The following is a 25889-nucleotide window of genomic DNA, read 5'->3' as shown; positions in this document are numbered from 1 at the left end:
GTGGGCCGGATACTTGAACCTCGTTACAATAAATAGAGCCATAATTTGCAGCAGAGTTCGTTATAGCAGAATATGAACCAAACATATGACTTCTTCTACAGCTGCTGAGCAAATTCAGAGGATTCGGCGATAACAGCACAGACCCAGCTGCGTTTCCTGCTCACCATCAAGACTTGAGTGCGCATATAGCACTTTCGAGAACTGATCATGGGCGGAAACCCAGATTTACTCGCACGCTACACACTTCGACAACAGAATTCACTAGGCTTCGTCAACTTTCACTCTCATTAACGCAACTTTTAGTCAAGACTTCGCCTGCCGCCTAAGCCCTTATGAAACATCTTCACTGCATCATGTGCATTGGACATCTCACTAGCACACACTTACCGACTCCTCACGGCCAAGAGACTGAAATTCTTAAAGGTGCGACGCGAAAATACAGCATCTTCCCCTAGATGCTTAATGCGATCAAGAAGCTAGATTCAGGCATTCAGATTACATACTTCTTTTACAAAAAGTATCCTGGGGCCGTGGCCTAATCCCAATTCTACGCAGACGATTGCAGAAGCCTTATTTGAGGCAGATGGCATGTACAAATTCTGGTGATTGTCAACGAATATTTCTATGCACCGGATGTTCTTTCATTATTTACACCTTATCTGTTTTCACGTCTACAATTTTTCTTTCTGCTGATTATAACCAGGCAAGACCTTTCCTTCCTTTTTCTTTTCCCTCTCGTTATAGAAGATTATGTGAAAAAATAATTAAGAACTAGCATGATTTGACAACATACTGTAGGCCAGAGCTTTCTACCAAGCCACATACTGACCCATGCAAAATGACAAAGACTTTGGGTTTGTGAAACCAGCAGCACTTCAAAAGCCAACCTCCCAAGAGAGAGCAGCAGTTTCTCAAAGTACAGCTGTTGTTAACACCTGTTACGTGTTAAAACAGTAACAGCTTCATTTGGTGGAGCATAAACTGAGATCAAAAGGTACGAAAAAGCTTTTGCTCACTTTTGCATGTGTGAAAACACTGTCTGCATGCACGAAACTGAAGGCATTGTTACTCCACCAGTAGAGATGCAAAAAAAACCCAACTTTTCCTTCTGAAAGGATTGAGAAAAATAAAAAATAAATATGCAAAAGACTACTCAAGATCACTTAGCTACTCTCATATCGTTGTCCAATTGTGACAAATGTGCCAGTTCAACTTGCTTGATAAAGTGAATTCCATTAATGAAATCAAGACACTTAACATGAGAATAGTGTTATATTAGTAGCTAGCTGCCACTGATAATGCTAATAAAACACGCAGTTTCGAGAGAATAGACCTCAGAAAGCCACATCATTTTAGTCTAGTAATGTGCTACAGTCATCCCTTCAGCATTTATATCGCTCAATGTAGCCTATTCATGTAACCACAATATGGAATGAGGTTTGCATGGAAGAGTGGCGCTTGTTCGTTTGATTTCTTTGGAAGAAAAAGAAAGACCTTTAACGCGAAGTGGCAGGCAGAAGTTCTTTTTACATCTGCTTGATAGTACTCGTACCGTTTTGAGAACTGCTACATATAGTGGCAGGCTGTCAATGTTAATCAGTGGCTCGTTTGAATACATGCCTTCTCCCTCCTTCTTCGTCAAAACAAATCATGGGACGTTTAAGCAAAAAACTTACTACTACGCACTGACCGATGGAGTAACACATTATTGCTAAGACTTTTCACAACAACACCGCACACAAAGTGGCAAGAGCTGACAAAAAATAAAATAATAATAAATAAATACAAAAAACAGTTGCATGTGCCACACAACCAAAGTTGATTGCCATTAACAAAATAACACTGCCTACATTCAGCTCATCTCATTATTCAACAGAGCGGCATGAAAAGAAGTCCAACAATCGCGAATTATCGAAGGAACGAAAACAAGTTCACTGAAATCAAGGGTACTGCGAAAGCTGTGGCCAGATTGGACAACAGGTTGACCGAGTGATTGTCAAGGATGTTGGCACCACAGATGTGTTTGATGTTGTGTCCAGGACGTTCGACTATCCGGCCTGTCTTGGCATGCACACCTGAAAAGACACTTAAATGTTTAATCTGGACAACAAGTTGCAAGTTCTATGGGATATGCAGCTAAATGCCTAAAAAAAAGACATACAACAGAGAGAAGGTTAGATTAGGTTAAATTAGGTTAGACAGGCGTGAAGCCAACTGTCTGAATCGATGAGACAAGAGGGAGTCGGCACAAGTCCCGATTGCGTGCGCCTGCTTTCAAAGCAAAAGTTTGCTTTTAACAGTTAGCCACAGCTTTAGCACGTGGATGTGCAACAAATAAAATAAAATGTGAGGAGTTCATTAAGATCAAGATGGCATGCTCGAGTGTTTAACACTTTCCACTGTTTTTAAGAAACCATGGTGTAAATTGAGAAACACACAAGCACATGAAATTCAACCATGACAGTCACAAATACTAGCACTGGCATGCTTTACAAGAAACCAGCCAAAAGCCAACTCTGATAATTTTACACTGCTGGTGGATTTCCATGAAGACCAGTAGGCATGTTTCCTCACATACTTCTACGATTCCTTCAAAATAACACACTTGAGAGTTGCACATCTCTTACTAATGAATACTACTAATTACCTCAGACCACTCATTTGGCTTCTTCACAGCTGCTAGCAACACTGTGTTACAACATACCACACAGATGTGCACATAAGGGCTTGTTTGAATAACAAATGGGGGGGGGGGGGGGGGGCAGCTAGCAGTGTGAAGGAGTTAATGTTTGTCACTAAGTGTTTGGCACTGCATTGTCCAACGGGCAGGTGATGAGTAGCAAGCAACAATTATATCTTGGGTTTCATGCGGCAAAACACTGATATGACAACGAGGGATGCCTTAGTAGAGGGCTCTGCAAAGTTTGACCTTCTGGTACACTGACATCATACAGTACACAATCCTCTAGTATTTTGTCTCCATCGAAATGCAAATGCTGTGGCCAGGATCAAACATGCAACCCTTGGGTCAGCGGCCTTGCCAATCATGCATGCGGTTTAAAGCAATGTTAATCGCATCCAGCCATCGTAAGCACTAGCACAGCTGCTAGATTTGCGCGTCTACTACTGATAAGCCCAATGTAAAATCTTTGTGCTGGTAATGGCAGAAATCGCCCCGTAAACAAAAATTTTGTAGTTCTCTGTCGCTGAAGTAAGCTTACTATGCTCAAGTATAGTGCTAAATTTTGATTGATTAATTGATTGATATGTGGGGTTTAACGTCCCAAAACCACCATATGATTATGAGAGACGCCGTAGTGGAGGGCTCCGGAAATTTCGACCACCTGGGGTTCTTTAGCGTGCACCCAAATCTGAGCACACGGGCCTACAACATTTCCGCCTCCATCGGAAATGCAGCCGCCGCAGCCGGGTTTCAAACCCGCGACATGCGGGTCAGTAGCCAAGTACCTTAGCCACTAGACCACCGCGGCGGGGCACTAAATTTTGATGGTGTACAATCTATCTGCTGCGCTTTTGACAGCTGAAGCGTGGCATGAATCATTGCTGCAGGACAATCAGGCACCAACATGGCAACAAATTGGTGGGGTTAGCGACGAAATAAAAATGTGTATTCTCTTGCTTCATTAGCATGCCATGGAAAATTTATAACTTGGTTCCCTTCGCTCCGTCAATCCATGTGTCCAGACTGTAAGGTTTACAGTACGATGCAAAAGGTCCTATGCTTCAATCCTGTGAAGTTAATTTCTGAGGTACAGCTGAATTATGGTGATTTGATGCTGAGAGCACCCGTCAAATCAGGTATTAAAAGAGTGGCAGGAAAAACAACAACATATGTCGCGGATTCATTTGGTAACACTTGACCCAACCGTAACATGTTTCCGAAGATAACAGGCACCCACATTCAGCTTCAATGTGACGTTAAAGTGAATAAACTACACTGGAATTAAGTGTGCACCTGATTTCCTATCAAAATAGAGCCAAGAAAGAAAAAAAGGCATTACTCGCAGTAACTAAAAGACAAAACCAGGTAACTTTACATTCGTGGAATGAGACACTTTGTTTAAAGGGTCAGTCAACAGGTTCTAACTTTTCTTAATACAAAAGTGTTTTATTCTGGGGTCCACCACAGTTCTGCTGACGTACTTCCTTCACAGAAGTGATGTTGAAAAATAAATACCAAGAAATTGCAAAGAAAAAATCAGAAGGCAAACATCTGTGGACGAAGGTCTTTTCACAAGCAGCCACAGCTGCATTTAGGAAAGGAACATGCTGCTGACACACGACGAAGGAAGAATTGTGACAGTTGTTAGTGTTTGCTCGTTCTGTGTACTAATTTTATACGTGCTTCATGCTTGGGGTGTGCGCTGAAAGTTTCGAGCTGCTCACCGTTCCTAACACGACTTCGCAATTTGTTGCTTTTGCTGAAACAATGCACAATAAATGCTCAAGTACTTCTGTAAAGACACGCTTCACTTTCGTGTTATACGGATTTCTATATAAGTGGATCAGTCACGTTTTTTTTTTTTTTTTTCATGCTCCAATGAAGCTCGGCAATTCGTAGAGTAGACCACAGCAATCACATTTCCCGAATTTTACAACGCCGCGCACCGCCCAGGGCCTCCATTTCGAAAAACAATTCCCGCACTCCTTTTCTACGCCTGACCAATCCTCCTTTCATGTGCAGTGACGCAAAGTCAGTGATCGGGGATTTGACTCGTCGATTGGTCTGAACCAGCCATGACGACAGGCTACACCTTCCCCTCCCTGTAAGGAAGAAGGTTGGCGAGGCCTCGCGAAAATTTGAAACCAGCTGAAACCAATATACCAGCCCCTGTACCTTCGTTAAAGGGCCAGTAAACAGGATCAGACTTTTTTTTTTTTACACCCCCATACAAGCTTGGCCATTCATAGATTAGACTGCAGCGATCATGTTTTCTGAATATTACAGCGCTGCGCCCCGCGCAGAGCCTCTATTTTGAAAAACAATTCCTGCGCATCTTTCCTACACCTGACCGACCCCCTTGCACGCCCAGTGACGTCAACTCGGCGATCGGTGACGTGATGTAGCACGCAGCTCGCCAATTGGTCTAAATCAGGTGTGAAAAAACAGTAGTGAAGTCAACGTCAGTACCTGTTCCCACCCACAGCTACGAAACTGCCCTTTGTTTCTTGGCGCTGCGGTGAAAAAACCAGCCTCACAGCTGTCGCGTGCATGTGTACAACTCAACTCGCTCAACTACAGCACCTGTGCGCACATACCAACGTACTTCGCTCTTGACATGAGCATTACGGGTAAAAAGCGTTGCTCTGTCGTCGGCTGCAAATCGAGCAACTGGGCAGCGGAGAAGCATCGGCACCGGGTTCCTCAGGATGGGGCCCTGCGCGCTGCATGGCTGAAGCGAACGGGCCATCTAGAGACGTACGTCGGGGACCTGATCGTTTGTGGTCGACACTTTGCACCTGATGCTTACACAGCTGACCCGCGGCTGGTGCGGAAAACGGTAAACAAAGAACCACGCTTCGCAGCAAGCGGAAGTGCATTGTGATTGATCGAGTTCGCCGATGACGTCAATCGCTGACGTGGTGTCACATTGCCGAAGTGGGTGGAGTCACGACGATAGGATACGCCTTCGCCTTCATGAAAGGGAGAAGGCGGGCGAGAAAATTTGAAACCAGCTTAGATTGATGTTCTAACTCCTATAAAATAGCACGTTTTCACGTGCTATAAATAGCACGTTTTCACAAAATTCTTGCAGCAGCATGTTCGCAAAGAAAAACTGCACATATATCTCTGTTTAAAAATTTTTGTACCTCAGCGCTGTTTACTGGCCCTTTAATATAGCACGTATTTGCAAAATTCTTGTGGCAGCATGTTCACAATGCAAAACTGCACATATTTCTTTTTATAACAATTTCTGGATCTGGGGTTTATTTACTGGCACTTTAAGGGAAGACACTGGTCTTAAAAGAGATTTTAATCATTAGAGATATTTTAATGAAAGTAGATGTGCATATGTGTTTGTTTTTCCTGTTTTCAAAAATGTAATTAGTTTTATTGTACCTCAATCAGTTTTCAGATTATGCAAAAAAAGTGAAGTTTAATTACAGTAGACTTTCTTTAAACGGAACTCTCTTAAATGAAATTGCTTCTTAAATGAAACAACAGCCACAAATATGTTTGGTTTCCTACTTGAATATTGTACCCCTGTTTATCTCTCAGTAAACGAAACTCCTCTTAAAGAAAACATCTTCCTGGTCCCTTCAGGTTTCGCTAAAAGGAGTCTACTGTAGGTCATTTCTTCTGAGTCATTAGTGAACTTTCCCTCAACATTTTTTGGTGCAGTTTATAATGCAGACGTAGTCAAAGACCTGCCATGTCGAGCTATGCCATTTATATTGATGCTGATATACATCATCATAACAAAATTTTAAATTGTGTTGATACTTTATGATTTTGAAATGTAATTACCATATATTATTGTTCACAAAATTTTATATGTTCATCTTAGCCATAATCAAATAGCATAGCTCCACAGTTTGATTCCTTTCAATGGTATAAAATTTATTAAGATTGGCTAACAAAAATATAACGAAAAGTTTTGAATGGCTGGCTAGGCTGGCAAAAAATATGAAGTCGAGAAAATCGCATTCGAAGCTTTGACACCACTGCAGAAATTTCTAAAAGGAATCGTCAACAATAAATTTTAATTCGATGTTCCCTATCAATTTCCCTGCTAAACAAAACCTAAAGAGTCTTATTTCATCTAAGGGATCATTTTAAAAAAATTCCAATGTGGAAAGCATGATTTGAGTTCCACCATGGCAAGTGGTTGGGGGGGTCCTGAAAGGATCATGGTGTACGGGGCTAATGAAGCCATTGTTAACTTGATTCTCATTAATTAACCACCTGAATGTTAATCATTAAATAAGCACCTGGATGTTAGGCAGCGTGCTGCCCAGTGTAATAGGTCGTTATGAGCTGAGCCTCGCTCACGCTCAGCCACGCCCAGATGTAGCATCGTGGGACAGTGCAGAGAACTGCATAGATTTCATGTTTCTGACGAGCATGTTTTTCTGAGAGGCGGTTAGATCGGTTGCAAGATTGCAGCGAGATCAAGCAGACGGCGAGACGCACTCTAGGTTCCTCTGCTCAGGCAGAGGAACCTAGAGTGCGTCTAGGTTTCTAGAGCCAATCACCTAGAGCCAATTAGCAACCCAGGAAGGACCTTCACAAAACTCACGACGGTGGCCATTCTGTTCTGACGACGCCATTTTCATGTGGTGAAAATTACGCACAAAGGAGACAGATTCAAATCTAGCTCAAGATGTCGGCGCTCAGCCCACTGGAACTCTCATTGCGTGTGCAAACTTCGAACAAATTTTGTTCTTTTGAGGGCATTTTACTGCTGGCGGGATGCTTTGAAGGCCCATTTTATCGCATTACCCAACCGAATTAAACATTAGTAATTTTGAGGGTAGGTGCCTCAGAAGTACAAACGCCCTGAAAATAAGTTTTGCAATAAGTCTATTTTTTGGCAATTTTTGGCCGTTCTAAGACCCGTGTCCCCCCTTAATGTGTGTTGTTATCAGTCTTAGACAGCGCTTTATTGCTATGAAGAAGAAAATATGTATTCCCCTTACAATCGACAAAGAATTTAATGTCCCGAACTTATCGAACTGCTCTTCAACAAGGACAAATGAGATGGTGACCCACACCACACTACTTTGCTAGTTCGCCAGGAGATGCACGCAAATCTTTGGAATGCTGATGACGAGCGACACCCACCTATGTTGCAGATCATAGGTGGGCAAAAAAAATGTTGAGCACACTCAGGCTCACTCTAAAATACATTTTGCCCTTCGCACTCACTTGGACTCAGATTCACTGAAATTTTGCCTATCTGAACCCATTCGAACTTAGAATCACGAAAACACTACTTATTTGGACTGACTCAGACTCGCGACTCACGGCTCTATCTGAGTCTGAGTGAGCAGATTCACGAGCCTGTAAGCGTTCAATTGGCTTCTTAGAACACGGTGTCAATGCTCTTTAGCACCAATATCTCACGTAATGGGTGCTCCACTTGGTGCCTTTTAATCTGGTACCATCAAGTAAGAGGTATCAGTAGTAGCAATCCAGCAAGGACATTTTTATTTAAAAAGATGATTCCCACGATATCGGACTCGAACTCATTAACATTTTTTTCAACAGCACTCACTCAGGCTCAAACTCGCCACCGTATTACTGACCCATACTCAGACTCGTGGTTCGATCCGAGTCTGACTGAGTCGACTCAGGAGTGAGTTTGCGGACGCTATGTTGCAGATAGCGGAACAATTGAAATGACATTCCTTGAAAGTGCACTCATAGTATTAGCTACTGAGAGCAACTTGTGCTTGCTTTTATGCTGTGTGAACTTGCCCTTCGTAGTGGTCGGCATTGCACGGTAGAAATGGCGATGTTGCTCATCTGCATAGATCTGAATACGTCATTGAGAATGCTGCTTTGGTTTTGTATTAGACTCCACCATATAAACTTATTTGGCAAAAATTGTCTCCGTACATTTAAACGCCCTTATAAGAGACACTGATATATAAGAGACAAACGAGTGTAAGACACACCAGTGCGTCTAGAATAAAAAGCACATGTTATAATGAGATAGATAGGATAATTAATAGCGAGATAACATTTACTGCATTAAAGTATAGCTGGGCCAGGTGGGCCAGGTTGGAAATAGACCTGTGTGCTGGTACCAAAATTGCACTGGATTGCAACGGCATGGGGGGCTGTGCGTTTTCCCGAAAAGGCAAAGCAGTTATCGTGGTAGCAGCATGTCTTGGTATTTATTTACAAAGACTGCTATCTCAGTTTTTGAGACATAGCAGGTGTAAATGCAAATGTTCAGTTCCTTGAAAAAGTACAATTTAACAAAATACATGTTTACGTGATTCTTTTTTCCAATTGTGCAGCACAGAGTGAGCACAGATATCCATCAAGTTCATTCCAAAAATGCACGTTCGGCAGAAAAGCGAAAAACAAACAAAAGAAAACAAAAACAATTCTGGATTCATCTAACGGGCACAATATTTAGAGGATCAAATCGCCATGTACAATGTGAAAAAGATGCAATGAAGAATATGGGTGCTAGAACACTCGAACCGGTGTGAACTATATTATTTATGCAGGAGGATGACACGATTGCAAGTGAGACAATGTCCGAGAGGGGCTGCAGCAATAAAACATGCGCATGCGAAGTAGGCGAGGAACGCTGGTCATAGCAACGAAGTATAGCACTATTGCATTGTTAAACGTATTCTAACATAATTATGTCATGTTGTGGCGAGGCCACCAAACAACCAACGCATATTCGAGTCTGACAAAAGCCTTATGCGCTGTAAGTCAGCATTGTTTTGTCGAGTTGCTTAACGTGCGTCGGGGACAACAAAGTTCTTTAAGAGTTTGTTACAGATTGTTTCAAAGTGTGTGCCATTTTAAATCTGCTGTGAAAGTTACACCAATGCATTTAAACTACATAACACTCATATAATTACACCATCATTAGTATATGCAAAATGAAAAGGATGTTTTTTATTTGAAAAGGTCGTGACTACAGTCTTTTTCAAGTTTCACTCCCGTTTCAAAATGACGAAAAAAAAACACTATACAGCACATCCTGATCTTCAGTGTTAGAGATGGTTCTACAGAAAGCGCCATTGTACACATTTATTCTAACTTTAATTCGAGTATTAGCGACAATTTCTTCTCCATCATATATACAAATAATAAACAAAAGTGGTGCAAGAACCGCACTTTGAGGACTTTTCCTGATGTGATATGTACTTCACATGACTTTAGTGGTTAAACACAACAAATTTTGAGCATGACCGCTAGTGATCTACTATTCAATCGACCAGGTTGTTGAAGCCGGAAAAACTGTGAAAAAGCTGAAAGTTCAGCCTGGGAAACCACGTCAAAGACCTTTAAATAATCAATAGATATAACACCAACCTGTTTTTGGCCGTTAAGGGAAGAAGCAATGTGGTGTTAAATTGAAGTAACTATGTAACAGTGAAGTAGCCAGCACGAAAGCCGTGCTGTGATCGTGAAAGTATATTGTGTGCGTTTAGGTATTCTACAATGCATTTGTTAATCATATCCTCGAAACGTTTAGAGCTGGTAGAAAGAAAGAATACTGACCTATATTTTGGTATTATTTGCTAGTTTCCAGACATTAATATAGGCAGTGTGTTTGCTAATTTCTCCAGCTGGAGAACTGTTGCAGAGATTATTGATTTTTTCAAATGTTATACCTAGTAAGATAGCCAGCACAACATTCTGAATACCACTTTAGAAACATATTTAGATTACCATCCAAATCAGATATTTTCGAAACGTCAAGATTGTGTATGAGGTGATGTACTCCAGAGGAGTTAAACTTAAAATTGGAAAGAGCAGGTACTTTGGTGCGCATGGAAAATGGAGTGTTGCTATTACCAGTATAAAATAACAGGCTTGAAGTAATTATAAAAGGCGTATGCTATAGCTTGAGGAAATAAAGAGGACTGGCCATCAAGAATAAAGATGAGGACATAGACAATGCCGGACTAATCAAGCTGTAGAGCCTGGATGGATTTTTTCATAAATGTAGCGATGGCATTGTTAAAGTAGTAGTTCTCACCTCTTTTATTTTAGCTTCTAGTTTACTTTTAAATGCATTAAATAAAGAAGCATTATCATTCATTACCCTTGGAATGGCGATTCTTACAAAAGTGTCCTATGTGACGAGTAAGATTTATTACATATTCACAGTACCATGGGTGTCTTGGGTTCCATTCAATATGTACTTGCACATACTCTGATAGGCATTCGTGCACAATGTCACAAAACTTAAAAAGGAGTGCATCTACATTGAAAAACTCACTACAACACACAAATTCCTCAGAAGATGTGGCTACAGTGATCAGTATGGACGTGTCTTCAACTTTAAGAAAGTTCAAAACAGTTCTGACCTCAGATATTTAAGGACAATACGCCAAGTTTGAGGTGACCCCAACAGTTTTACGGTCAGAAAACCTTCCGACGACTTCACATTTTACACCGTGCGATAGAAGCATTGATTTATTCATATGTGGGGTTTAACGTCCCAAAACCACCATATGATTATGACAGATGCCATAGTGGAGGGCTCCGGAAATTTCGACCAGCTGGGGTTCTTTAACGTGCACCCATATCTGAGCACACGGGCCTACAGCATTTCTGCCTCCGTCCATCAAAAATGCAGCCGCCGCAGCCGGGATTCAATCCCACGACCTGCGGGTCAGCAGCCGTGTACCTTAGCCACTAGACCATCGCATCGGAGCCCGATAGAAGCATGCAGCCCCATAATGAACTTAGGCTGCAGCTAACTCTTTTTCATCTGATCTCGCACAACTGCGAAACGCTAATGTATGGGAACACAGCCGCTCTCGGGAAAAGGGCAGTGTTTGTGCAGTGATATGATAGCGCGCAGAAGGATACGCAAGCCGTTCGCTGATGCCTGCTGAAGTGCACTCATAACCGCACCCTTATAATTAAACTTCACAGTTGCGGATCGAATCACGCAGCCCCCTACCTGAGCATCTCTTCGTACTCCTTCGTCGAGTAAAAGAGAGGCCTCCTTTCCGGTTGAGGAACAATCTACGGCAGGCATCGCACACGGAGTGATGTTACTGCATGTGCCCTCCGAGTGATGGAGATGGGTAGCTTGTTTCATCTATGCTTCAGCAGTGTTCCTTGCTAGCACTCGCAGGATTTTATCCGTGAATAGCATACAGTGTGCTATAAAAGTCATTTATTTGGACTTCACACAGAACATGACAGCGACGATGAAAGCCTGTAGAGAGTGTCCATACAATTCTCTTAATCAAAAACAAAAATATACAAAAACCCTCGAGAGAGGCTGGCCTGTTTTATCGACAGCTACATTGTCTATGCTACAAAGAATTCGTCCATCAGGAGAATGGAATAATCCAGAGCCTATTCTTTTGGCTCTGTTCTCCATTACACTCCACTAAACTCCCATGAGCACAATTCTTACAGGCTATATCTGTTCGACATTTATGTTTGCATAGAGCACGAGTGCAACGTAACATCTAATCCTAGATCCCATCAGGATTTCAAGCTCGTGGGCTACACTCTTATTCCTACTTGTGCAGTCAGAAACTCACAAGATACAGCAAAATCACAAGATCATTGCGTCTGATAATCAAGCGAGATGCGAGGGAGAACGGGTGGAAAGAGGACGAATGCATGGTAAAACAGGGTAGAAAACAATTTACAACTAGTATTTCTCGTGTACAGACCATTCGAGAGGATGTGCCTAAATGATACACGTGAATCACCCTTCTGGCATCACGTAGAGCGCCAAAAGAACGAGAATCGATAGAAGAGAATAACATTCTTCATTGTTTATCATCACAAACTGTTTTAGGGTCCTTATATAGACAGGACATGCAAACACAGACACAAGAGAGAAGTCAAGACACCGCAATCGCCGCTCTGAAAAGTGTTAAAGATGCAGAAAAGAAGGTGAAGTGATGTATTTTATGGCCTGATTATTCACTCAAGTTAAAATAAGATAAACAGCGGCGCGCTGCAAATATTGCGCGGCAGCAGCGTGGTCTCTCTAGGAGTCTCGGTGACGGCGCGAACAGCGTGAGCAAAAATGGGCAGCAGCGCGAGGGCGCACTGCTCTAGTTAGAAATAGACTAGTATTTTGATGAGAAATGACATGTGCTTCGTCACTGCTGCGATGTTAGAAGCAACATTGTGATCACCATCAGGAATGGTGAGCCAAATTTGAATTATCTTGTGAAAGGCAGTTTTAGGATCGAAACAATGACAGTTGTAGAAAGACATCTGGTCAATGTCAAAATAATAAAATGATTGTACCAACAAGCATGAAATTAACAGAAGTTCACAATTTTGAAAAATTTATATTAGGGGCCCTGCTTTCATGAACAGACAACTCACGCAAGCTTTTCCTTTGTTTTTCATTTGAAGTTTCTTTTTCTGAAGGTGCATTAAAAATTTTTAATCTGGACCTACGCACAAGGAGTATCCAAGACATTTGTGCAAGGTAACTGGTATAAGACTCATACTCCAATCGATTCCTGCTATGGCTGCTGGGGCAGGCTTTGGCAACATGCTCATTGGACCATCAATTTTTCTAGTGACATAATTCCACCTCCACAGCATAACGCACAGCATAATGATGCCTCCACCTGGCTTTGTTGCTGATGAACATATTGCATATATATCTGAATATCTTCATCTCTCCCTAAATGAGCCGTAAACATACCTTAATGTAGTCGGATAGTGTTAGGGCTATTTAGCTCTACCACCACAAGTAGACCATGCCCTTTCTTAGCTGTTCGCATGACACCGAGAATAGGCTTGCTTACAATGCTGCAAGTGGGGGCTCCATTTCTTGTAGGAACTAGATTTTCTTCATTCCTTCTACGCATTCCCCGCAACGAGGCACCGCATACATGTAAGGTAGCCAAAGAAATGCTCGGACATTTATAAAAGCACGTAGCTGCCATTTGTACTCAACTGATGATTGATATATGGGGTTTAACATCCCAAAACCACTATATAATTCTAAGAGACACCATAGTGGAAGGCTCCAGATATTTCGACTACCTGGGGTTCGTTAACGTGCACCCAAGTCCGAGCACACAGGCCTACGGCATTTTCTCCTTGATCCAAAATGTAGCCGCTGCAGCCGGGATTTGATCCCGTGACCTGCGGGTCAGCAGCCGAGTACCTTAGCCATGAGACCACCGTGGCGGGACATTTGTACTCGAAGCAAGAGCAAGAGCTGGAAGTATCAGAGAAATTCTCCATCTGACAGCTATCCCCTATATTCACAAAAAGGCAGGCACGCTTCCTCACCTGAGAACTGCAGGGTGGCTCCGAGGAAGGAGTCAAGCAGGGATCCAAGAAAGCCGGCCAAGGTGCCTACGAGGATGACCAGCCACTGTGCCGACGCAGCCTGCAGGCTGCTTGGACCCACAAACAGAGCCATGGCAAGGTAATAAACCAAGCCTATGAAGGCCCCGCCCAGAGCACTGAACAACAGGCCTTCCGGGGAAACTCCCCCATTGGTACCTGCACGATAATAAACAGGATTCAAAAGGACACTAAAAAGAGGTATGATATTTCTTGTATTAGTCGATTACTCTTTCATAACCCCAAAATCACCTTTGGGCAAGACAAGCTAAGTGAAGCAATGGCAGCTGACTGGATGAGATTACTTATAAGCGAGAAAACACGCAAAAAGGAAACACGGGTGGGGGTGCCACCTTGCAATTCTCACACCAATCCCTGTGATGCCATAAATTTCGGGGACACCTACTATCGCACACACCATTCCTATTGAGTAAAAATGAAGTGCATTGTTCCAGTGACTTAACATAGTAAATTTCAGACAAATTTGTAAGGCCATTGACACCAAAATACAAAAATACATATTGAAATCTGTGATGTCAAGTGCGGAGATATCTGCACAAAATTTATAATGAAGCTCTGAGCTCATTTTTTTTATCTATCAATTACCCTATCATAATGTTAAGCAATAAATTCTCCCATAACACATTTAAAATCATTTTCTGATTTCATATTCATAGGAGAGAGATGCACTGAGGCCTACAATGAAGCCAACAGACATTGAAACCTATAAAATGATAAAATAAATCACTTGCAGTTTACAACTGTAGTGCTGTAACTGCGACGTAAATAAAAAGTGCATTTAATGGCCCAAAGAAACAACTTAGTGTGTGTGTGTGTGTGCGGGGGGGAAGGGGGGGGGAAATTGAACTCACAAATAATGTTTCAAAGTTTTGAAAGGTTTTCAAGCAACTTATCAGTCTAAATCAAGTAGGGAACGGACAAAATAGGACATGCCCTGGAATCACATTTTCTGAAGCCAGAAGGGCAGCCATATGGTTGGCTCATTGATTGCACCTTTGAGTATTAAGATCATCGTAGCAGATGGGCATGAGGATTGAACTTTCATAGCGACGAGCCGCTTGCAGCAAATACTGCAAACACACATGCCTGTTGAAGGTGACAAAAGCATCACAGCTGTTGAAGCAGGAAGCGTTACAGCTGTGTCAATTGTTTTAATATGTGCACATTTTAAAATATGGGCAGCACACTGAATGGGAAGGTCTAGTCAAAGCAGGGCTTACCCACATGCTATGTTTTGCATGCACAAAGATTAATATTAATAATAATATCTGGGGTTTTACATCCCAAAACTTCAATATAATTATGGGAGACATCGTTGTGGAGGGCTCCGGAAATTTCGACCACCTAGGATTCTTCAACATGCGCTGACCATTTCGCCTCCATCGAAATGCGACCGCAGCATTTGGGTTCAAACTTGTAATTTTCGGGTCGGCACATGCCGAGAGATTGCCAAGCTATTTTAATGAATGCAGTGTTGAAGGTGACCTCAACCAGCACAGCACGAAATCGGCAAGCAGGATAAGAAGAAAAGGAAAGCAATTTAGATTACATGAAAAGGCTAATTCAAGGAAATTCGGTGAAATGGCCTTGCGACATCCTTTATTTTATCAACGAATAATACATGAACGATGATATGTTGCATCACGAGGCAAGGTCAGCTCAACAGAGAATAGACTCTAACCTGTAATTTCTTCTTTTAAAGTGCACAGGCATCATGAATAAAAAGAATGAAATGGCCAATATTGAACTGACTAAAACCTTCTAGTATCGCGCTTAGACAGGGAACTTGGTTGGATGCTGCTGCAGGTGAAAATGAAATTTTCCCTGCCTACATTGCTTGTCACCCAAAAGACTACAATAATTGCAATGGGACAGTTTTATTTTATTGCATAACAACATTTCTTCTATTTTTTTTGGTAAAGCTGTTGCCGTTAGCTAGCTTAGTTATCTGTGCCCTGATAAGACAGCACATTGGGAAGCCATAATTAAGTGACTGTCAGCCTGTTTTTTTTTTTCTCACTTGAAAGTCGCATCTAAATAATATGTGAATTAATTAGGTACAGCAATGGCAACTCCGACCAAAGGCTGGTTATTTGTCCTAATGTGCCAGATAAATTGAAGTTCTCTTTCTATACACGGTAGAAATTCAGACTTTTGAGCTTTGCGAGTGTTGTAAAGTGAAGACAGACAAGAATAACAAAAGACTAAACAAGGCACCGAATGTGACGTTGCGTCTGTATTCACCCTGCACTGCTTATTCCAGCTATACTTTTCTACAGTTAAATACCTCTTTGGCCGCGAACTTCCTGAAATGCGTAAACACTACAAGGTAAAAAAAAAAAAATGCCAGAAGCCAACACACACAAAAAAAGAAAAATCCCGACGAGAAAGAAAGAGACAAAAACAGGAAGGATGCAGGACTGACTTTATATTTGAAGAACACGCAAACAGACTGAACAATACGAGCCTTGCACTATGTACCAACTTCCCCAACAAACCACATTTTAAACCTTACCTTGTCACTTTATCCCATCTGGTACTGAATTTCACGCATGGGTTGAACATTTCAAATTTATTACTCATTAACGTCCCTGAAGAAGCACATTCCAATTTTGTGCTACAAGGCGTCAACCACCATAGATCTGTCATTTGATTCAGGCAAGAAAAAAACAGACTGCTGAAAGCATACACTTGAAAGCATACACTAGTAGAACTAGTGTGAGCATTCACAAGGTGTACATTTTTATGACTACCGAAAAGCTGGCATTAAGGAAATAGCGGACACGTTAGTTTCTGGCAGCAATTTGTTAACATATAAAAAGAAACATTTGCCAGAATGGAAATGAAATTGCAGGAAATAAACAAACAAGCAAAGATTGTGCGAAGGCTGGCAAGAGATAAACATTCCTGGGATCTGATTTAGATATTTACAAGCAATCTTAAAAGTTAAAATTAAAAAAATCACTAAAAATAAACTGATAGGGTAACCTAGAGGTCCAGCCTTTTAGTCAATACTACAAGCCCGTCAAACATACATAATGACTTTCATAAAACAGATTGTTTCAGTTCACACTTAAATGTGGGTAGTGCCCAGGACGGCATTACAGCTCATGACCGGGCTTTAATTTAAAAAAATTAAATACAATAGTGCCAGACAGTTTTGTCATGCATGCCATTTTTGCTAAGAAAGTTGTGTAAAATGATTATTAAAAAAAACTTTTTTTTGCGAAGTGATTGCAGGAAAGTACTGGCAGCATATTGCCTCACAGTTAAAAATTTTCCTTTGGTGTGTGAGTAAATTTGTGATCACTCTATGAAAATATTGTGGGAGGACCAAGCCACGTTTCTTGTTTTGTGAGATTGAAAGCCATAATGTGTGTTAAAAATGAAAGAACTGGATTTTCAATTCTTCTTTACGAAAAATCATAGCTAAGTTTCAGTTAAGTAGATGCGATATAAGTACTGAATGTTGTGGCATCTTAAAAATGAGGCACGCTCCCGGGACACAAGAAAACGGCAGACGCGGTCAGACCTAAACCCAAACATCACATTCACTTAACTACTTCTTCATCAACGATATTGCCAGCCAAATCAAAATACATCACTAGGAATCAAGACGCTAAGACAACCTTACACAATATTCCATTACACTCAATTAAACATAAGAGCAAACACAAGGTAGCGCGAAGGTGCCGCCGCCAACTTTCGACTCACCACGAGGGCCCACGGCAGATGACCCACGGTGCCGTCCATTTATGGACCCACCGTGGGAGACAACCGTTTGCGCCAACCACCACACGCCAAAGAGACTAGCCAATCTTATCTGTCAGGCCACCTCGCCTCGCCTCCAGGCATCACTGCTGGCGCTACCGCGCTAACCATAATGATGATGGCGATAAATGCTCGCGGGCATCACGCCCCCTATCGCTCGACTGCTGTTAACCCTGACTGTGGCCTAGTCACAGGACTTGTGTGCGCCACGAGGCACAAATGACTTTACAGGGAGTGATAGAACAACCACAATGTCTAGTTAGATATGTACGCTTGGTGTACATAAATTTAACCAGTGGCACATGTCTGCTGAATGACACGTCTGTGTTCCCGTGTTCCGTACTATGCCGAAGAATCACCATTCAGAGATATAAAAAATTCCTTATTTCAGAAATTTTTCCCTGCGAATGACGAAATTCTCTGCAAAACAGTACTGATGTCCACCCCCTCCACACACACACATACTATAATTACACATGCCTCACGTACTGGCGACTTTTGAATTCATGACTAGCCCCTCCACTGCCGCACAACAAAAGCAAGACTTTATTAATTCATATACTGTTAGTACACTTCACATAATGGGCTTCAAGTCTAACCCCCACTAGTGAACTAGAAATCGCTCCACAAAATATCAGAAACAAATCTCAAAAGCCATGCTTGCGTGGTGCACGCGTCAGAATCGATTACAGCTGATAAAGGCGCACTGTGACCGCTAATTATCGGTCGTCAGAGGAGAATTTAACCATTCCAGAAATTCCCTGCAATATCACGAAGATTCCCTTTTTCCCTTTGGTTCAAAATGAAAGGCGAAAATTCCCCAAAAAAGGGTAAATTCCTTGCACGGAACATCACTGCTGTGTTCATGTGTGAATCATGTAATATATGCCTACACACAGTATGCACTTTTGAAAAGTGCTGGTTAGCTACCAACTCTATTTTCCACACTGAAGCCTTCAAGTCTGCATTAAACATATAGATCACTAAATGAATTTCAGCAAAGAGACATTTCTGAATTCCGAGAAGGGCTAAAACAGTATTATTGATAAAGGGCCTCAAAGTTCTCAATTTCATAAATTAAAAAAAAAATAAAACTGAGAAACAGCACATTCCTCCTTGAGAACTGTGCACCAGAAGAACATATCTGAGTTGTGTAGACTAAATCTGTTTTATCAACTCAAGTAGAGGTTATACTGCAGATTTAGATACAGCTTACAAGAGCTTACAAGGTTATACTGCTGCTTTACAGCTCACATTCTTCATGTGAGCTCTGCTCATGCCTACTCCAAGATTATTTCTATAATCTGATGCCCTGTATCATCTATCTCATTTTTGCACTTGGCCCTTATTGCTTAGCCAATCTTATCACTAGCTTTCCATGTCATTTCTGTGCCATTAACACACATAAAGTGCACAAAAACAATAAGCAGAGATAACTAGGATTATCTAGTTGAATAGAAATCTAGGGTTGGTTTGTAGATATTGACTGGATATTTATTTGTGAAGCATATCAAGGAGCTGAAGGTGACAAGAAAAACTAGAGGTAAGGATAAGGCTGGTTTGTGCACATGGGCCCAGTCTAATGAATTCTTTCCACAAAATTTTTTGAATAGCTTACTTTACTACGTAGTTATAGAAATATTGATTGTTGCCCAATTTTTTATTTAGTAGTTCGCATAGTTTCTGAAAAAATAATAATTGCTTTAGAAGGTGAGTACTTTTCCAAAATTAAAGTATTTCCTTTTCACCCCATAAATTTAACTTAAAAAATCTTGAAAGAATGAATGTACATAAAAAATATTTTTTCTGTTTAATGTATTTAAATAAAAACGCCAACAATATTTCACCTGAACAAAAAACAAGTCAGTGAGATTTCACTGCAATGTTCTTCAAGATTTTTTCTTTAAAAACTTTCACGGAACATGATGTCACGAAGACTAGGACATATTGACGCCCCATTTTGTGGCAGAGAAAAAAAAAAGGAAGGATTAACCTTCCCGAGAATTAGCTTGGCAGATAAGGATAGTATTATTCCAAGTTTTGTAAAAAAAAAAGTATATTCTTCGATGTGGGAACAACAATGAAAAAAAGTGTTAGCCTAGCTTCCCAATTGCTTTGTCTGCTTGTCTATGCATCTAATTACGTTGATTCAGGCATGGTGACATGTAAATAAAAAAATATGAATAATAGTGTGCATGTAATTATCATAAATTGGCAGAATACATTTTACAGTGTAGCTCGGATGTATGTGGTCGGTAAATAGAAGATGCTTGCTACAACTGAATATAAACAAAGAGGCAAGGGAGGAAAGATACGAACCATCTGACATTTCCTCTATTGTAAGCGTCACTTTTTCCTGGGTCTACGAGAGCTAGGCTATACGCATGGCTATCCCCTTAACAGAAACAACAAAGCTTAATATGCGGTTTAATGAGAATTTTTTTATTCGTTTACAGAAAGAAGGTGTGCATCTAATATGTAATTGACACTTACGATAAGTCGCTGTCCTGAAACTGCAAAACAGCCAAGAAATCAAACTATTAACGTTAAAAAATGTCAGGAGTGAACACGCTTTTTTTTTTTTTCAAAATTAGCATCAGCTATCTAGACAGACTGAAGAACACATGCAAATGTCCGTAAATATGCAAGTCCCATGAACTTAGCCTAGACAACAAAAACTGCCAAGTAGGGTACGGCGGCCATCCTATCTGGGCCATTCTGTTATTTGCACTCCACTTGCACTTGATTTGATGGCAGGCTATCTTTGGCTACAGTTATCTCGTGTAGCCGGCAACAAAGGCACATATACAAATCAGTCATTTACCTGCGTACAATGTTCCCACCCGAGGACTTAAATCTCAGTAGCATGGAATTGGTTCATGAGCTTGATGATAATGCATGAACAAAATCAAAGGCATGCCATTACGACACACTAGTGCAAAAGCCCAGAGGACAAAGTCTTTATGTTGATATTTTAATGAATAACACTGCCCTAGAGTTTTTTTTTAATAACATCTCGGGGTCATCGGCAGTGTGAAAATTAAACAAAAAGTGAAGAAAAAAACAGTGCGGAACACATTTAGGGTACATAATCAACATAGTACAATTACAGGAAATCCCAAAAGAACACACAGTATGATCGCAGAACACACAGAGGATGATCAATATTTGTAAAAGAAGAGTGCAAAAAGAAAGTTGATATGGATGGTCAAAAAAAAAACATTTTTAAGAGCACCGGAAGAAAAAAAGAGGAAGGGGTCAAGCAAGTATTATTTCGAATTGTCAGATTAAACCCTATGGTGGCAATGTGTACAACTGTATACACGAATTATACACATGAATCATGACGGCGTGTCACACACCACCAGTTACTTCAACTGGCTCGAAACGCAAGGTGCATAGTTGTGCACACATGGTGCTCATTTAACCTAATTATACTGAGTATTGCTAGAGAGGCTGCTATGTTTGATGAACTAACCAACATGCTATATTTCGGAGGGCATGCCAAAATGATAACTCTTGTTTGCTCAACGTGAATAGAGTCAAAAACAAAATATGCATGCGAATCGAACACAAGCTTTTGATCATTTTTATAAAGCAAGAATGAAACGTCAGATTGCAGAGTCTCGAGACAGCTATTTACATAATTAATTATGGAAACTTGCACAAAACAACTGGAAATTAGCTGGATTGTTTTCTCGAAATGAAATGTAGAGTGCCCTGGAATAATGATGCATAAAATTCGCACATTTTCAGACAGTTCAGCATAATTTACACTTACCAAGACCAATAGCACGGGGAAGGCAATTAGAGTCTTTGAATGTTTGTAGAATTAAAGAATGCTAAAAGTAATGCTTTCGCCCCTCCCCTTTCTTCCTTTAATATGATTCTGTATCAAATGTTCACATTTCTAGCATGTTATTTCTGTTATCAAGCTACACGCATACTATCTGTTATCAAGCTACACACATACTATCTGTTCTCAGAACTGTGATGCGATATTATCATTTTTTGCGATATCTTTATGGAAAAAATGTATTCACTGAATTAAGACACGACCACAGCTGAAGTGATTTCGGAAAAATTGAGATGCCTGTCTATCGAGCTTCGAATGAACTAAAAATAAGTTATGATGCAACAGATCAAAATAATGTTCACACACACATACACACACGACAAAAAGCCCGCATTGCTCACGTATGTCAGAACAACTGTTTAATCCAGTTTATATTACCTGAAAATGGTACCCGAAATTTGCATCCCAAAACATGGCCCACCAAGTTTGCAATGTAAACTTGTGAAAAAACGACGCACAATTCCCGGCACTGGGAATACCTAGTGCAGCAATACAAACTGGTTTGTTACACTGAGGTATTTTATTTCTGACATTGCTTTTCTGTGCCTGTGTAATTATTGTGCGCGAGCTCGCTATCAGTGAGACAATCCTTTATCCTGCTGATAAACCAAGTCATCGATAACATATGAAAAGATCTACAGTATTCGCACAGTATTCATGTACAAAAGTAAAAATGAGTACAAGGCACACGACAAAAAAAAAAGTGACATCTTTCTTTCAGCATAATTTACAAATGACGGATATATTAGCAAAATTGTCGCCTGGTATAAAGTGGCATTCTAAATGCATTCCACTTACATTGAGAGGCTTTCGAAATCTCACTCTCTCTATTTACTATTTGAAAACATGACAGTCAGGATAGCTGAATGAGTGTTTGGGAGAAAGGAGTAGCATCACTCACAGGTAAACATTGTTAGCAGTTTGCTGAACGAATCAATGACCAAGCAATCAGCACATGTAGTAAACATTAACTCAGAGATCTGTCTCACCCCTAGGTACTCTTTGAAGTGATGTAATGAGGAAAGGATCTCCCCTGGAGAGCACGCTGCCAAATTCCGACGCCCACGTGTCTCCACAGCTCTCGGCCAGGGCGCTGAGTACGGCCAGCGAGAGGATGGTGCACTGCCACGCATTGCCCAGATCCACCAGCCTTTCGCCCATCCCGCACTCTAGCACATACAACAGAGCAAACTCCGTTGCAATGCCCCCATTGCAGAGTACCTGGACCCAGTTTCGCTGCCCTCCTGTGAAGAGCGTGCAATAAGTTATGTTGCACAGGCACAGACAAGTGTCCACAGCTTTAAAAACGTAGCTATTTTCATTGAGGATTGGCAAGCTACGATCGGTTCAAAATGCAAACAGCAAAAAGTGAGATGTGTTGATGTTAGCTGTAGGGTAACAAATTGCCTAAGTGTGATGTAATTAAAGTCTGATATTGTACTGCAATAAAAACATCATAATAACATATTCATTGGCAATTTGACATCTAACTGTAAGCTTATTGCGAGAAAGTGGAATGCGTTGCACTCTAGAGATATTCTGTGCGTACCAAAACATTTTTTATCAGTGCATCAGCAAATTCAAGAGGAGAAAAAGCTAGCAAAATGGTTAATCAGACTTTGTGATATTAATCACAGGAAATTTAACTCTTTATATACACAGAAACAATTATTGCATTGTAGTATAATAGCATCAAACTGACCTTCTTTATGGTCCGGTTCGAACTTCTTTTTCAGCTCGGATCTAAATTTTGTTGCTCGAGAGGATGAAATAAAGAAAGCGAATAGGCTCGCTAGAAACAGATAGCTGCTAAAGGTTAAAATGAAGCCGACCACCACACCTGAAAGAGAGAGAAAGCAAGCCGCCAATAAGTTACAACCTTCAATTCGAACACAGCGAAATTCTGGGCAGCAAAATCCTACCACATCAACAACAGTACAAACCACATAACGCTCCCGAAATGTCGAGGCTTTTCCTCTTGTATGCCCAAGCTGATATTAAAATCGGAATGAACGCGGAAAAGAAGAATCGCAGAGGTGTGGGAGGTGCAACACCTGCAAACACAACACACACGAAATAAGAGCACGCGTCAAAATGCTGCATCAAACAGCTTCGAGGAAATAGCTACAAACCCGCGAGGCCCACGCCACACGGCGAATAATTTTCCAAATAGAGAAAGACGCCACTTACTTTCAGTGTACCAAGACGAAACCACTGACAAGGACCAAATGGCCAATGATAGAGGTAGTGTCACGGCGAGGAGGATAACTAAAAGCATGTTACAGTGGAAAGAAAAGAAGGGAAAAGGGATCCGATGTTATATGGTCTTTTGTAAGAGTGTCGTTAATTTCATCGCACTGTTCCGTACACGACTGCTGGCGTTGACAACCGCCAAACCAACTACAGCACAGATCGCACAGTACGCTGGCAGATACAGACCGCACACACGCACACGCAACACCGGTAAATAAGCAGCGTGCGAAAATTAACAAACAGAAACGATGTCCGGAACCGGAAACTTCTTCGGCGCTCCGCTCAACGGCGCCACCTGTTCACTTCAAGATGGACGCGCTCAGTGCATCATATTTTGTGCGTCGATGACGAAAAACTTGTCAAGTTAATATTAATGCGGAGGTCTAACTGAAAGCAACGACTCGGGTCGTTACACACGTTAGAACCACCTCAATCTCAACCACTCGTTGTGTTGCGGTCGCCGAATCGGCACTTCGTGCCGTCTGGCCAAGATGAACGAAATCGCCAAGCTCGAGTATTTGTCTCTGGTGTCGAAAATTTGTACAGAATTGGACAACCATTTAGGAATCAATGATAAAGACATGGGTGAGTGATTTCGGGGCGCCTGCCGAATCGGTGTGCGGTTATTGCAGATTATGATTAAGTGCAGTCTCTTTATTCGTGTTCGAACTTCCTGATGTGTGTCATCAACGATCTTGAAACTCAATGACGTTATTTTCGTGCAGCCGAGTTCATCATTGACCTGGCTGACAAAAACAACACGTTCGAGTCGTTCAAGAAGGCTTTGCAAGAAAACGAAGCGGAGTTTTCAGTAAGTGCCTACTTTCCGAATACTGTGTACGTCTGTATCCGAGTCCGCTTTCTGCTTCGGATGCGACGAGGTAAATACTTGGCTAAATATGTATAGTTACCGGAATCAATTTACCGTGACGTGTTCCAAATTTCTACCACACACTGAATATTGGCTTGATAATGAAGCTATAGTGACCATTTCTTTCCCACGATAATTTCTTGGTGAGATGTTATGCATGTCTGCCGAAAATGATGTAGACGTTACGACTTCGTGTTCATTCAATCACTGTGATTTGCTTTCTGTTTCCGCGACTAGCGTGGTCAGTACCTTGGTAAACTCTACTGCGTTCCTGTGTACAACCATACGCTGTAAGGATATTGCCCGTTAGTGGACATGATTTAATGATTAGAATCGTGTTTTTCATCTAGACAGTCAACTAGTATCTTGTTGTTCCTAAATGCGTGGTGTGGCTAACGTGAATTTCAGTAAAATAGTGGTCCTTGTGAAATGCTGCACTACCACGGTTACTGCTTCTGCTATTACTTGCCCCTATGGCACGAAGTCATTAAGCTTGATTCTGAAGAATATCTGTGGATCATTGAAGACACACAGGGTATTCAAGTGTATTGGCCTATGGCTTGACGCACAGCAGCTCACAAATTTTTTAAAACTGCAACACCAAGGGACTCCAGTGACCTTATGACATACTACAGTGTACTTAAACCGTGCCATATCTCGCTTCATAAATTCACTGTCATTAATATATATTTGTGGTAACTAGGGTGACAGTGGCCCTCACAATGCTTCAGTCCTTCTAGGGTACCTATACTTAGCCAACCAATCTCAAAAAGACTTTCCTGTCATATGCAGTGGCACTGGCATTGTCATTCAATGAGTGAAGTATGACGACCTCTCGTCAAGGTTGATCAAAAATGTCTTACAGCCTTTTTGACTCGCTCAGACATATTTTAGTCAACAACTACACCTTAACAGCATTGTACATTGTAGTCAACACATTTTAGTACATTGTTCATGCATTGTAATCAACAACAACCAGCCCAAAGAAAAAGCTCAATGCAACCTAAAAACAAAAATAAGATGTATTTGCTCTAAGCTTTTTGATCAAATAATTGCTTTACAACTGTCACCTAAATCATTGCTCAGGTCTCCTCATCTGTAGC

The 25889-nt window shown here is 41.2% G+C and overlaps 2 protein-coding genes across 2 annotated transcripts in view; one reads left to right on the top strand and one right to left on the bottom strand.

Annotated features, from left to right (window-relative positions):
• Window positions 1-1381: 1381 nt before the first annotated feature.
• LOC119178451 (transmembrane protein 19) lies at window positions 1382-24113 on the bottom strand. The gene is made up of 6 exons (XM_037429655.2): window positions 23853-24113; window positions 23606-23716; window positions 23365-23502; window positions 22652-22906; window positions 13958-14173; window positions 1382-2075 (listed from the first exon to the last, which is right to left on the bottom strand). The coding sequence occupies exons 1-6, from the start codon at window positions 23938-23940 to the stop codon at window positions 1909-1911; spliced, it is 975 nt and encodes a 324-aa protein (XP_037285552.2). The 5' UTR covers window positions 23941-24113; the 3' UTR covers window positions 1382-1908.
• Window positions 24114-24266: 153 nt separating this feature from the next.
• pea (ATP-dependent RNA helicase pea) overlaps window positions 24267-25889 on the top strand; it is a 35469-nt gene continuing 33846 nt past the window's right edge. Inside the window, exons 1-2 of the mRNA XM_037429819.2 lie at window positions 24267-24500; window positions 24641-24726. Coding sequence (XP_037285716.2) covers window positions 24407-24500; window positions 24641-24726 — 180 coding nt within the window. The 5' untranslated portion in view covers window positions 24267-24406. The remainder of the gene's footprint in view (window positions 24501-24640; window positions 24727-25889) is intronic.

This window comes from Rhipicephalus microplus, chromosome 1 (genome assembly GCF_043290135.1).
Source record: "Rhipicephalus microplus isolate Deutch F79 chromosome 1, USDA_Rmic, whole genome shotgun sequence".
NCBI classification, from domain to species: domain Eukaryota; kingdom Metazoa; phylum Arthropoda; class Arachnida; order Ixodida; family Ixodidae; genus Rhipicephalus; species Rhipicephalus microplus.
Note: the sequence above shows the minus strand (reverse complement) of the source record. Positions and strands in the feature narration are given on the sequence as shown.

Bases quoted from the DNA above. Each gene is read 5' to 3' on its own strand.
- LOC119178451 (XM_037429655.2), bottom strand. From the start codon at position 23,940: ATGCTTTTAGTTATCCTCCTCGCCGTGACACTACCTCTATCATTGGCC. The intron at 23,503-23,605 runs GTTTGTACTGTT...TCTCTCTTTCAG, and splicing joins CATTTCGGGAGCGTTATGTG to GTGTGGTGGTCGGCTTCATT. The intron at 2,076-13,957 runs GTGAGGAAGCGT...GTGTCTTTTCAG, and splicing joins AGCCACCCTGCAGTTCTCAG to GTGTGCATGCCAAGACAGGC.